Genomic DNA, 12,992 nt, shown 5'->3' on the forward strand with positions numbered 1-12,992 from the left:
TTTCTCTTTTGTCTCTCTTTATCTCTCTCTTGCTTTCCCCTTCTCTCATTATCCCCTTCTTTCTTTCTCTCCTTCTCTTTTATCTCCTTCTCTTTTCTCTGCTTCTCTCTCTCTTGATATTTCTCTTTGGATTTCTTTTTTCTCTCTCTTTATTTCCCCCTCTCACTATTTCTCTTTTTATCTTTTTTGTCTCTCTCTCTTTTCTTCTTTCTCTCACGTTTTTTTCTCTCTGATCTACTAATCCGGCCCCCGAGAGAATTCTTGTTCTATCGTGTGGCCTTCGAGTTAAAATGAGTTTGACACCCATGATCGAGATGCAACATTCAAGAAAATATATAAATGTTTTTTTTATATACATATTTATAAAATATCAGCGATTTTTAGCAAAAGAATGTAAATTCAATCCAATGGTCATGTAGGGACTTGGTATCGGTATTGACAATATAGTATTGAATATTTGGAGCACATTAAGGTCGGCAAGCTGTTGAGATCTCCGAAACGTTTTCAAACAGATCTGGATGATGTCATTCTTTTGAACATATTTCATTTCTATTGTGTTCCTCCGTCCTGTGGGACTATGTGTGTTATGTGTGCTATTAGCTAAAAGGCTCAAGCCAGGTATGAGATCATTGAGGTTCTCTGGGGTGGGCGGTGAGGGCGTGATTTTGGTGCTAGCTATTTGGTTTACCGAAGACATCTATTTTGCTTTTATCCTTTTTTTTCTTTTTCTTTTTTTTTTTTTTTAAGTGGTTGAATGCAAACAGTCTAGCCATAAACTTGCACATACCCTCTAGCAGCGTGCTCCGATAGTCTACGGACTCGTGAGATACCATTTCGTTGGAGGGGCTAACGCTTCTGGCGCTAGCGAGCCTGTCCAGATGCTGGATGTCGCCGCGGCCGTCGTACCACACCTCGGACAGATCTGCGAGAAAATATTTCTCAAGGTCAAATTCAATGCCATAAAAATCCTAAATATAGATTTGAAAATCTAGATCTATATATTTATTTGTTATTTGTATTATTTCCCACCCAACAGAGTTGGCGGTTTTTATTTTGCAATGCTCAATAGCACCATCTATGGGATCAGAGTGGACCCAACAATCCACTGTTACCAGGGGTTGTTTTATTATTTTTAAATTGTTAAATTGGATACATTTACATCTAAGAAATAATATGATTGTAAACAAAATATTGCCTGTATTCCAATTATGTGATCCGATTAAGGTTTTAGTCGAACTACTCACATTCGAGTCGTCCGATTGCATTAATTGAGAAAGTTGTTTCATTTTCGGATCACATGCACGTATACGCGTTCAGGTAATCCGATTGATTGGCCGCATGCACATTTTCCTTTATCCAGGATATTTTATGCCGCAAGGCACTGTGGGACTTTTAGTACAGAGACAAATTATACACCGCAAGTCCGACATACTCGCCAAAAAGCCTCTTCTGTATTAGTTAATTTCTCCTTGACATTTTGTTTCATTTTCTGCACCCACAGCAAAAATGCCTCAGGCGTATCTATCCGTATATAGTGTAAGTCTTTTCTTTTGGCAAACCACATACGAGCGCATCTTAGAAACAGGAAGTTTTGGAGCATGAAAGAAACATGCATGGTACTTTAGTTTGGTGAGAGACATGAATGAACTCTTTCTTCAATGTCAGATGCGGCAACGACCTTTATTTGCGCAATGTTGTTGCTGTCGCTCAACTCTTGTAATCGGAATACAGACATAGCTTGTTGGGGACCATAACTACCCGCGAAAAAGAAGTGTCACACCTTTTTTTGTGGGTGGACTTGCCGACATTGACTGAGAATCAGACGGAAAACATTAGGAAGAGAGCGAGAGAGAATGTGAGAGAGAGAGAGAGAAAGAGAGAACAAATTGAAACTACCTATTTTGAATTAGATCATGTTTTTTTTTGGCACTCCTTCATTAAAGCCCTGGCGACTGAAAGAGCGAGAGATAGGACAAATTTCAACCGATACCTATTTTAAATAGGTTAAGGTGGCACTGAACAAAGCCCTGCAACAAAAAGCCAAGGGAGAAGGAAAGCAAGAGTGAGGGAGGGAGATAGAGAGAGAGCAAAGGCTTCGGCATGACAGCATGATGAAGGAGTGGGACGCACTCTTAGTGATATGCATAATGAACACAGAGCAGGTGTCCGGTCAGTACATATGAAAGATGCTATGATATGAAGACCTCAATTCAAGGGGTGCTGGCCAATTGTCATGAATCTTGGCGGCCCCTGCCCTCCCACTGCCCCTCCCCTCACGCAGTCGCAAGAGCGGTTTTCTTTTTTTAATCTTTTTTTTTTTACATTGATTGACACAATGGGGTGAATGTTGCTGCCCGAAACGTTACTTAATGATGCAGGAGGCATTTGTTGTTTTTTTGTTTTATCCTACTTTTTTTTTTTAAATATATTTTTTTTCTCTTGACCCTCTTTTATTTTATTTTTATGTATTTTTTGCGAAAGTGTGAATCAGCAACAACTGAAGCGCAAAGTAGCGAGCGGTCTCTGTACTCGCAAATGCCAATAGGCATTAAACAGGGTTTTTAATTTATCTAGGTCTGTAAACATTTGATTTGGGATGTTCCAAAGCCTGACTTCTGACCCCCAGTCGGACAATTTCCCGCATGCAAACGTAGTCAGTGTCTTCATATTTCATTGGCTGACTAGGAAAACGCGGGCTAGCTCACCGTCAATGCGCTTGTTCCTGCGCCACATTAGCAGCGTGGCTAGCATGAGCAGGAGCAGGCTCACCAAGACACAGCCTACCACCAGACCCGTGTAGTCCTGTTCCTGGGCAAGAGTCACCTTGCCCAGGTGACGGATGGAGTCGGCCTGCCGCCACTGAAACACAAATTTGCAAAATCAAAATCCATATAACTATCATAATTCACTCCGAGTTTATTGTTAAGTATAACTCCAGAAATTCTGCTTTGTGAGTATCACAAACAACATACAGTAGCCTCCTTTAGTGTTATGAAATGCTTCATATGGAGGACTTTTATCTGCCGGCTCCCAAGGCTTGATCCCCTTGAGCCGTATGAAGCCGGCAATATAGACAGATTATTTATACACACACACAAACGCAGACAGAGTTATCTGAGGTCAGATTACATCAGTGATATTGCCTAGGCTTTTATTAAGTTTAGTGGATATGAGGTTACCACTTTGACTTCAGGTACGCGTGTGTGCCGAGCAAAACGGGCTAAAGGATATTAGCCTGGAGAAAAATAAAGGTCCCCTGATAGTGTTGGCTGCGAGCATTTCCTGCGTCAAGTCTGCGTTTGTTAGCTTTGTGCAAACTGTGCACTTTATGTAACGTGATGTTATGATTGATAATAACAAAATGGCCGTGGCAGCATGAGGTCAGATTATTCGCAAGAATACATTGCCATATAACAGAGTAAAGCATTTACCGGTACTTCCAAAACTGTAGATCAGTAACTCATTTATTTTAATCTGCTCCAAACTTTTACTTGAATATTTTTCAGCAATTTGAGAAAAAATCAGTTTGAACTACAGAATTAGCTTTGTTAATAATGCAAAATACTGAATGATACACACAAAATATTATTTAGCAACATTTTTGTTATACGCTGAACAAATAAATCATATTATTTGAAATAAATAAATGTAGTTACCCTTTTAAACACTGGAACCGTTTTAGGATGGAGCTCTGTATACAACTTCTAGGTCTGACTTAAAAGGCAAAAATAGACATGTTAATTGTCTTACAATTATTTTTAAAAAATCAATAGGTTTTCATTGGCTCTAAAAACAAACAAACGAGTTAATGAATAAATGAATATGCCTAGTTGCCAAAGATCGATTTCATATTAAGTGCAATTGTTATTTTTTGTGGTATGTGTCATGATTACTGATGTGACTCGGCTGTGCCCGCGCCAACTGCTGCGGGTTCTGATTGGCTCCCTGTCACTATTTGAACCGAGTCCTGTCAGTCCCCTGTTGTCAGTCTGTCTGCGAACCTCAGTGTATACTAGGCAAGCCTTTTTCGACCCTGACTCCAACCTGTCACATTTTTTGCTCTCGTCTGTCTATGGCTAAGACCTGTTTTGATCCTGACCACGTCTGCTCTGCCGTCCCGGCTTACGACCTCTTCTTGTCTCCGACTACGTCTAATCTCCCGTTCTGAATTACGACTCGTTTCCGACCCCGACCACACCTTGTTCTCCCAGTCCCGGCTACCAACCAGTTTTTCCGTCCCTGACACTGCCATCGCTTGCCACAGAAGATCCACTTCCGCGTTCAAAGCACAATCCGGGTATCAGAGCGAATTGCTCCCTGCGTCCAGCGAACACCGGATCGTGGGCGCAGCCCTTTCTCTTTCTTCCAATAAAACTTGTGAGAAACGCAACGCAAGTGGGTCCTTTTTCCGTGCTGGTCATGACAGTATGATTTGATTTATTCCCCTACTTATATCTCATCCCATCTCATTAGCTACACCGCTTATCCTCAGTAGGGTCGCGGGGGTGCTGGAGCCCATCCCAGCAATCGTCGGGCAGTGGGCAGGGGACACCCTGAACTGGTTGCCAGCCAATTGCAGGGCACACAGGGACAGACAACTCGCTCGCTTATTCACACCTAGGGACAATTTGGACTGGCCAATTCACTTGAAATGCATGTTTTTGGAATGTGGGAGGAAACCGGAGTGCCCGGAGGAAACCCACGCAAGCACGGGGAGAACATACAAACTCTGCACAGGAAGTCTGGAGCTGGATTTGAACCCACGCAGGAGGTTCCCAAGACATGAACTGTGCCGCACATGCGCTAACCACTGCGCCGCCGTGCTGCCCCCCTACTTATATATATCGTTATATTCATTTTTCATTGGACTTTTTAATTACGGAAATGCAAGCATTGAGAAAAAATATAAAAAAAAGAAAAATACTGCTAAAATGAGATTTACTATTCCAAAAGTAACTAATTATATTTTAATTAGAAAGAGTTTTATCTTTCTGATTTTAATATAGTTTTTAAATTTGTGTCATAAGTATCATTTTTCAAAATTTATAATAGGATTTCTTCCTATTGAACAATTGTGTTCGTATTGGTTAAAGGACTTTTACCACACTGAGGAAAACAAAAAATTAAATCGGGAAAATAAAATTATGTTAGCAAATATTTTTCAAACAAAAAGTTTTAAATAAATATATTAAATGTGTATCATAAATATAATTTGCTTAATGTATTAATTTGTTCCGCTACACTGTTTTATTTGGAATTGTCACGGTTGCCATGGCGCCCCATTGGCCCTGCCCATGTGGTGCCAGCTGCGGCTCATTGACAGATTGGCTTCCTTTCTATTTAAGCTCAGTGCTCTCAATCTCCCTTTGTCAGTCAGTCAAAGAATCTCTGTCCTGCAAGACGTGGGTTTTGACTCAGTCCTGTTTCCTGTTGGTATTTCCTGTCCGGTATTGTTCCCATTTATTCTGTCCAGTTTAATATCGGTTTCCAGTTTCATTCCCGTCGAATTTGTCTAGTCTCTGTCCGATATCTGCTCGGGCAATTCCTATCGATATCGTCGGCCTCTGGCTTCCTGTCATTCCAAGCCAGATTGCTGCCTAACGTGCATGACTCCCCAATTCCCGTAAAATAAAAGGCTTGTTCATTTGGGTCCAGATCCTGTTCCGGTTCATGACAGGAATACGCAAAACAGTACTTGAATGAGCAAAATGAAGACATACAAAACTAGAAACATTTTACTTGAAAATATTATATTTTTCTTAGTTTTTCCCTTTTCTACTTGAGTTTTTGCAGAAAGATATCAGTCATAAGCATGTCTAGTGAAACCTTTTTATTAAACCTTTTTATTATCGGGCGGCAGTAGCTCTGGTGGTAAAGCGCTCGTCTTGGGATCAAGGGATCCCAGTTCGAATCCCTGCTCGTCCGTGTTACATGTCGAAGTGTCCTTGGGTAAGACACTGAACCCCTAACACCCCCAATAAGCAGGTTAGCGCCTTACATGGCTGCAAGGCCGCTATTGGGAAATGTGGAGCATATTGGGAAGTCATTGACTTGAAAAGTGCTATATAAATGCAGATCATTTTCATTTCATTTCATTTTCATCATGAAAAAATTCTACTATATATAAATTGAATATCTGATGCTGGGGAGTGATCCCTCACTCTCTATGTTTCTTTCTTTCCTGGCGATGCAATTAGAAGTCGTCTTTAAGGATCGAGGTTTACACGTCTCCATCTCCGTCTTTATTGCCTTCGTCTCTGGCATTCCTCCAGCGTTCCACCTGCTTTTTACGGATAGCCGGTCCTGGTAAAAGCTTCGGCGGGAGAAGTGACGAGTGAAAGACTTGGGCATCCGGCGTCTGCTCCGAGTGTAAAAAGTTTGGTGTCGACTCAGGGTGGTGCCCATCGCCACGGCAACGGTCCACCTCGTAGAAAACAAAGGCTTTGTCCCTTAAGGATTGTAAAACGGAGTGCTGAATCTAAGATTTTCTGTCACAATATGGGACGATGCTTATATTTTTATTCTGGATCACTATTCAATGATACAGATTACAGTAGATCTTATGATACGACATTAGTTCGTTCTTAAGTGGGGATCACAAAGCGATATTGGCCTATAGTGGGGGATAGAAACCTATTGTAATTAGCTTATGCCCTCCGAACCCCCAGTACCATTGATCAAAATAATAAAATTACAAAATAGTATATAACAGTAAGAACTACTTCAATTTGAAAAACATAATAAATAAGAATAAACGAAAGATGACTTGAGCTGGTTGAGTAGAGTAGCAGGTGGATGCAGAAGGAGGTAAGAGATTGTGACAGCAAAATTAAGTAAATGACACTGATTGAAAAACTTCCATTTGCTAGGATTGTTTTCCCTTTAGAAGATTTCCTTGCTTTAAATACTTGTTTGTAATAATAGTCCTGACTGTTATTTGGGTACAGGTATGCAACTTAGCAAGGGTAGGCATTTGTGTACCTTCTTCGTATTTCACGATAATGGCAAGGTTCCTTTCAATGGTTATCTTGTTTTGGCTTCTCCCTTGAGCATTACTGCAAACCTTTGACTCATCATGAATCCAGAATTGTATCGCTGACTCACAAGGTATTTACAAAGTACAACAGATTTTGACTTGATTGAGAGAGAGAGAGAAGTGCATTGTGGGTGGTAGCCAATTGCATATCTGCATTATTACTATGTCGTGATGTAAACCAATAGCAGACCAGCATTTTATATTAGGTCGACCAATAGCAGACAAGCATTTTAGGGATGTAACTCTACATATGCACGAACACTGCAAAGTTTAAATTACTTAAATTTTGGGCACGCAAAATAAGTTGTTTTCGGTGTTGCATAGTAGGGAATATGCTGTAGAGCGGCCAAAGTAACTAAAATAAACATGACAACTTAAAAAGCTAAATTGTCTCATTTAGAACATTAAACTCCCAGAAAACACCATGAGTCAGTTCTGAGGTGTGGCTGTTTGGGCGCTTTTTTGTTTTTCTTGATAATAATAATCGCAAGCTTTGTTTCCATGATTACCATGTTTTCGCTTCTTCTTTTAAAATAACTTAAATTGTTGGGACTCGTAGCAAATACTTTAAATAAGTTAAATAAGTACATATTTTTAAACTGAGAGAAAAAAGCATTGTGGGAGGGAGTTCAGCCAAACAGTCCAAAGCAGTCGCATTTTGATTATGTTGCGATGTAAACCAATAGAAGATTTTGATCAATAGCAGACATGCATCTTAAAGAAGTAACTCTACATATGCGCGAACACTGCAAAGTTTTACTTTTACAAGTTTTTGGGCGTGTGAAACAAGTTGTTGTCAGAGGCGGGTAGTATTGAGTTACATTTACTCCTTCATGTTTTTGAGGAGGTTTTGGGACATTTTGGACTTTTATTAGAATTTTTTTTAATCACTATACATTTTACTTATACTTGAGTAGATTTCTGAAGAAAAAACTGTACTCTTGCTTCGCTAAATTAGGCTTCATTGAACCCGTTACTTAAATCCCCTCCATGTTAAGATCATGTATCGGGTGAGGTGCCTTAATTTTGTCAGAGACCTCATTTATTTTAATTAGATTTGATCAGTCACACAAACAACCATCAGGTGGCACTTGTGAGCAGGGTTAGGAATGATTTATTACTGTACTGTCAGAGGGTTCACCCAAACAAACTGAGTACACAGACTTAAAATTACACATACTTTTAATTCATTGTTGATGAGATGGACTTTGATGATTTGATGATCTAACCGACCGTTTAAAAAAAAAAAAAAAAAAAGATAAATAAGACGTTGCCACAGTTACTCAGTACTTGAGTAGTTTTTCACCAAGTACTTTGTTACTTCCAATCATGCATTTTTTTTTGGAGGACTACTTTCTACTTTTACATGAGTATGTTTTTTGTCTACTGCAGCCACCTGCTGTTGTTTTCTGGGATTTACTTATACTTATGGTGAATTTTCCTTGAACATAGCATTGTTTCTCTCTTTTTTAGAGGATCCACTGACATGTCAACGGCCAATTACAGACGAGAATGACTTATTCCTTTTTTCAAATGTCTCAGAAGTTTCCGTGTCCGGTATGAGTAGCTCACCTCCACCTGCAGCTCCTTGGCCTTGGCCGCCTGCAGCTCGTTGGGGACGGTGCACTCCAACGTGTTTCCTACCAGCGTCAGGCTCTCGCAGCTACGGTTGGACACGGTCAGAACCTGGCACTTCATGGCCTCGCGGTCCATGCGGTCGCTCTGTCACGAGGAAGTACACCATTTGGGTATGTAGAAATGTGGGCAGACTATTTTCCGTTTTTTTGATTTTTTTATCTCACCCATAGAAAATCTTCTTAAATATTAAAAGGAACCAATCATTGAAGTCATTGTATAGCCAAGCAGTTAACACAGTACCCCAATAGAGTTATCGCCGTGGAGAAAATGTGTTGGTATGCTTATTATAGGCCGGCGACAACACGCCGTCTGCTCTCTGCTCCCCTCTTGCTTTTTTTTTTTTTACGCACTTTTTTTTTTTGCAAAACCCCTTCGCACGTCTCACGCACGCGCATATAATAGTAGCGTGCTTGTTTGAGCGCAGCAGAAGGCAATAAAAAGAATGAACGCATTCCTGGCGTGACAGCTCAGGATTTCCAGATTTGACACAGAGTGGAAGCTCGCACCTGTTGCAAATGCACACACAACCACAATAAAAGGGATCTTTTTGGGTGAGTGTGCAACAACAAAAAAACTAGCCTTTAAAGATTTTAATCCAATTATTGTAATTACTTCATGAAGAACTTAAATTACTATGAATATATAAAAACATGTGCGATGTGATATAATTCAGCATCTTTAAACAAGTACATTCAATAAGTAATTTCATACTTTTGCACTTTTCAAATAAATGTAAAATGTATTTATAGGTCCTCGATTGGCTGGCAACCAGTTCGGGGTGTCCCCCACCCACTGCCTGTAGATAACTGGGATGGGCTTCAGCACCCCTGCGACCCTACTGAGGATAAAGCAGGGCAGATAATGAATAAATTAATGAATGTATTTCTAGGAAAACAAGTATTGTCCCTAAAAAAACAAATATGGCCGAATTGCTGAGACATGGTTAAATATTTATCAATGAATTAATGATGAATTGATGAATTAATGAATTAATCATATACTAGATGCATAAAAATATGAAATAATATTAAATTCTGCATAAACAGAAGGAGATCAATGTAAGCTTAGATAAAATAAACAAAATCCCATTTGCACACAAAACTGTTAAATTAAATCATGAATACTGAAAAACAACATACAATTGGAAACATTACATTAATTTAAATACTGCCCCCAAATACATTTTGTCCAGTTGATAATAATAAACAAGTACTACTAAACAAATGAGTATTTAATATCTTCCATTTATCAGGAGAAAGATGTGAGCCTGGGAAACACTTAAGGAAAAAAAAGGAAATTATATTTAATATTGTTTGCATGAAAAATGTGAAATCTTTTTTCAAAGGTAAACTCAAAATTTGAAGGCAACACAACCAAAAATAAATTGTCACGGTTGCCAAGCGCCCAAATGGCCCCGCCCATGTGGCACCAGCTGCGGCTTGTTGACAGATTGGCTTCCCTGCTATTTAAACCCAGTCCTGTCACTCTCCTTTGGTCAGTCCGTCTGCGAACCTCTGTTTTTCAAGGCAAGCCCTTTTCGACCCCTGACTCCCGCCTGTCCCGTTTTTGCTCCCGTTTGTCTCCGGCTACGATCCCGACCACGTCTGCTCTCCCGTCCGGGCCTACAACTCGTTTCCGACCCCGACCACGTCTTGCTCTCCCAGTCCCGGCTACCGACCAGTTTTCCGCCCTTAACACCGCCATCGATTGCTACGGAAGATCCACTTCCGTGTTCGGATCACAATCCGAGTACGAGAGCGACTTGCTTCCCGCGGCCAGCGAACACTGGATCATTGGCGCGCCCTTCCTCTCTCTTTCAATAAAACTTGTGGTAAATAATTGTTGTAGCTCGTAATACACAAAACATTTGTTTAATAGGGAATACTCAAAGTTCTGTTTAAAAGAAAATACATTTAACTGTCTTCATAACGACTTTGTCAGGGAAACTGGTTGAGGAACTTGGGCAACCTCTAAATAAAGTGTCACGGTGACAAATGCCACCGAGTGTCTCGTGCCAGCGTTCCTTCACGCCACTCACGGCTGGCGTGTGTTGAGGACTGTGTTTATGCGTGTCAAGAGCTCAAGTGGCAAAAGTATTCAAGCTCCTTACTTAAAGTGGAAGTGGACCCAGAGGATTTCCTTACAATGATACATTTCATCAGCCACTACGAGTTTAAGGACAGCATTTTGATACAAATGGAGTTTGTTGAATATTAGTAATGATTCAAAATCCACCTATTTTGAGAGTAGGTTTCGATGAATGAATGTGTCAGAACCAGAACAGGAGGAGGACCCAGATGCTTAACATTTCTCAAACAAGCTTTATTTTACGGGAAATGGGGCAGTCATGCACGTTAAAACAAACGCCAGTGATTCGGTGATCGCAGGGCAGAAGAAGTAAGGCAGCAGTCTGGCGTGGAACGACAAGAAGCCAGAGGCCGACGAGGTCGATACTAGTTACACGACCAGATACCGGACAGATGGGGTCGATACCAGACACTGGAGATCAATATCAAACAGGACAAAATAGACGGGAACAATACCAGACACTGGAGATCGATATCAAACAGGACAAAATAGACAGGAACGATACCGGAAAGGAAACACAAGCAGGAAACCTAACAGAGTCAAAACACACGTCTTGCGGGTGCAGAGGTTCGTTGTGGACTGACAAAGGGTGAGTGTGAGCACTGAGCTTAAATGGGAGGGAACACAATGCATCAATGAGTCGCAGCTGGCGCTGAATGGGCGGGGCCAATTGGGCGCCATGGGCAACCGTGACATTATGCCATAAACACCCCACTTCACAATGCGCAAAGCCACCTGGAGCATTGGGAAGGCTATGGCTGAGTCCCATTCTTCGCACTTTCACTCGCTATGTGCCCTAGTCACTCGGTTTGCGCGTTCACGTGAAAATGGGGTGTGTCCCGATACTCTCAAGACCGAGGCAGAAGTGCCCTCAAACCATGTCGTAGCCACTTCAAGACCGAGGGGGCTCTCGACCTCACTTGGCGGCGAAGTGACTACCCAGAAGGCTTTGCGAATTCTCAATATCAACAAACATGCCCGGAAAGGAACCGCACAAATGTAAGTAGTTTTCCACAACCACGCATGTATTTGCAACAAAATGTATTGAGATATCTTAGTTAGACGTAAATGCAATAGAAAATCGTATTTTCGCGTTAAAACACGAACATTGCAAAATCGCTACTTTACGAAGTGCACTAATCTACCAAGGGAGCTGGCAAAAAAAAATCTTCACGCTACAAACTTTAAAGTAGGATAACTGGGCAGAAAATCATGGTTCAGCCCATCCCTGTTTTTATCTTAAACGAGTCGTCCTTTTACATCTACTGTACATGGCCAGTCGCTAAAGGAGCATAGTCAGAATAACGTTCTGGACATAAGCGCTTGTTTACTGCACACAATTTCGGGTGTCGTGTTTTATTTACAATATGATTCTTTCATGTGAGATCAGAATGCATTAGTTTTCATCATGCATTATGAGTAATGTCTCCGAATTTCACGTGGAAATACAGTTGAAACAAACTACTATCACATAGTCCACTGCCTTCTCTGTAAACACATATTAAGTAAACTAATTACCTTCTCAAAATGTTGTCCAAATGTGGAGACAATTCTAAAGCATATGTGATGCTGGCCAATAGAAGGCTCATACAGCCATAAGAATAACATGTCAATTTTGTGTATCTATTCACTATCAAATAATTATCCAGAACACATCCTATAATTTCCTGTCTCACATCAACTTGCTGAGCATCCTATACTCAGTTGTTTTTGTACAATACATCAGCATTAAGTAATTCTTGTTTTTTCCACCCAACCTAAAGGCCACTGTAGAACGTCCCGTGGAAGAGCTGGTCACCATCACAGCTACCACGCCATCCACACCACCGGGCACGTCGTTGGCACCTTCTAATCCGGCGCCAAACCCCAAATCACCCAGAAAAAAAAGGAAGCACGATACACTCCTTGACTTTTTGAAAGCGGAGTCTGCCGGAGTGAGGAAAAGGCTCGAAGAAACTGTGGCCAAAACTGAGCGGTTCCCGTCCTTTTTGGGAAGCTCGTGGACAAATTTCCAGAACAGTGACATCTCTGCAATGTTTCCCTTTGTTTTATAAAAGGATAATATTGTTTTTTTTATTAAGAACTCAATGAAGTTCCAGTTTGTGTTTTCCAGCTTCATGGAAGTATTGGTATATTTTTGTTAAAATTTGTGACACATTATTTACTATTATGTATTTTGGCCCAATGTGAGTTTGTTTTTCTGAAAGTAAACTATTATTTAAGCTGGAGT

General features: G+C 40.7%; 1 protein-coding gene and 1 long non-coding RNA gene across 3 annotated transcripts in view; one reads left to right on the top strand and one right to left on the bottom strand.

Annotated features, from left to right (window-relative positions):
• The window catches only part of met (MET proto-oncogene, receptor tyrosine kinase), a 99,375-nt gene that overhangs the window by 9,805 nt on the left and 76,578 nt on the right, over positions 1-12,992 (bottom strand). For both annotated transcript variants that reach the window (XM_088340423.1, XM_088340422.1), the window contains 3 exons: positions 8,609-8,758; positions 2,706-2,859; positions 788-922 (listed from right to left, as the gene is read on the bottom strand). In XM_088340423.1, coding sequence (XP_088196549.1) covers positions 788-922; positions 2,706-2,859; positions 8,609-8,758 — 439 coding nt within the window. The remainder of the gene's footprint in view (positions 1-787; positions 923-2,705; positions 2,860-8,608; positions 8,759-12,992) is intronic.
• LOC148362846 (uncharacterized) lies at positions 11,521-12,990 on the top strand. Its single transcript, XR_015850906.1, has 2 exons — positions 11,521-11,761; positions 12,526-12,990. It is a non-coding gene; the product is annotated as an uncharacterized LOC148362846 (long non-coding RNA).

The sequence above is a fragment of the Urocampus carinirostris genome, chromosome 7 (assembly GCF_059441175.1).
Source record: "Urocampus carinirostris isolate Australia breed hairy pipefish chromosome 7, RoL_Ucar_1.0, whole genome shotgun sequence".
In the NCBI taxonomy this organism is placed as follows: domain Eukaryota; kingdom Metazoa; phylum Chordata; class Actinopteri; order Syngnathiformes; family Syngnathidae; genus Urocampus; species Urocampus carinirostris.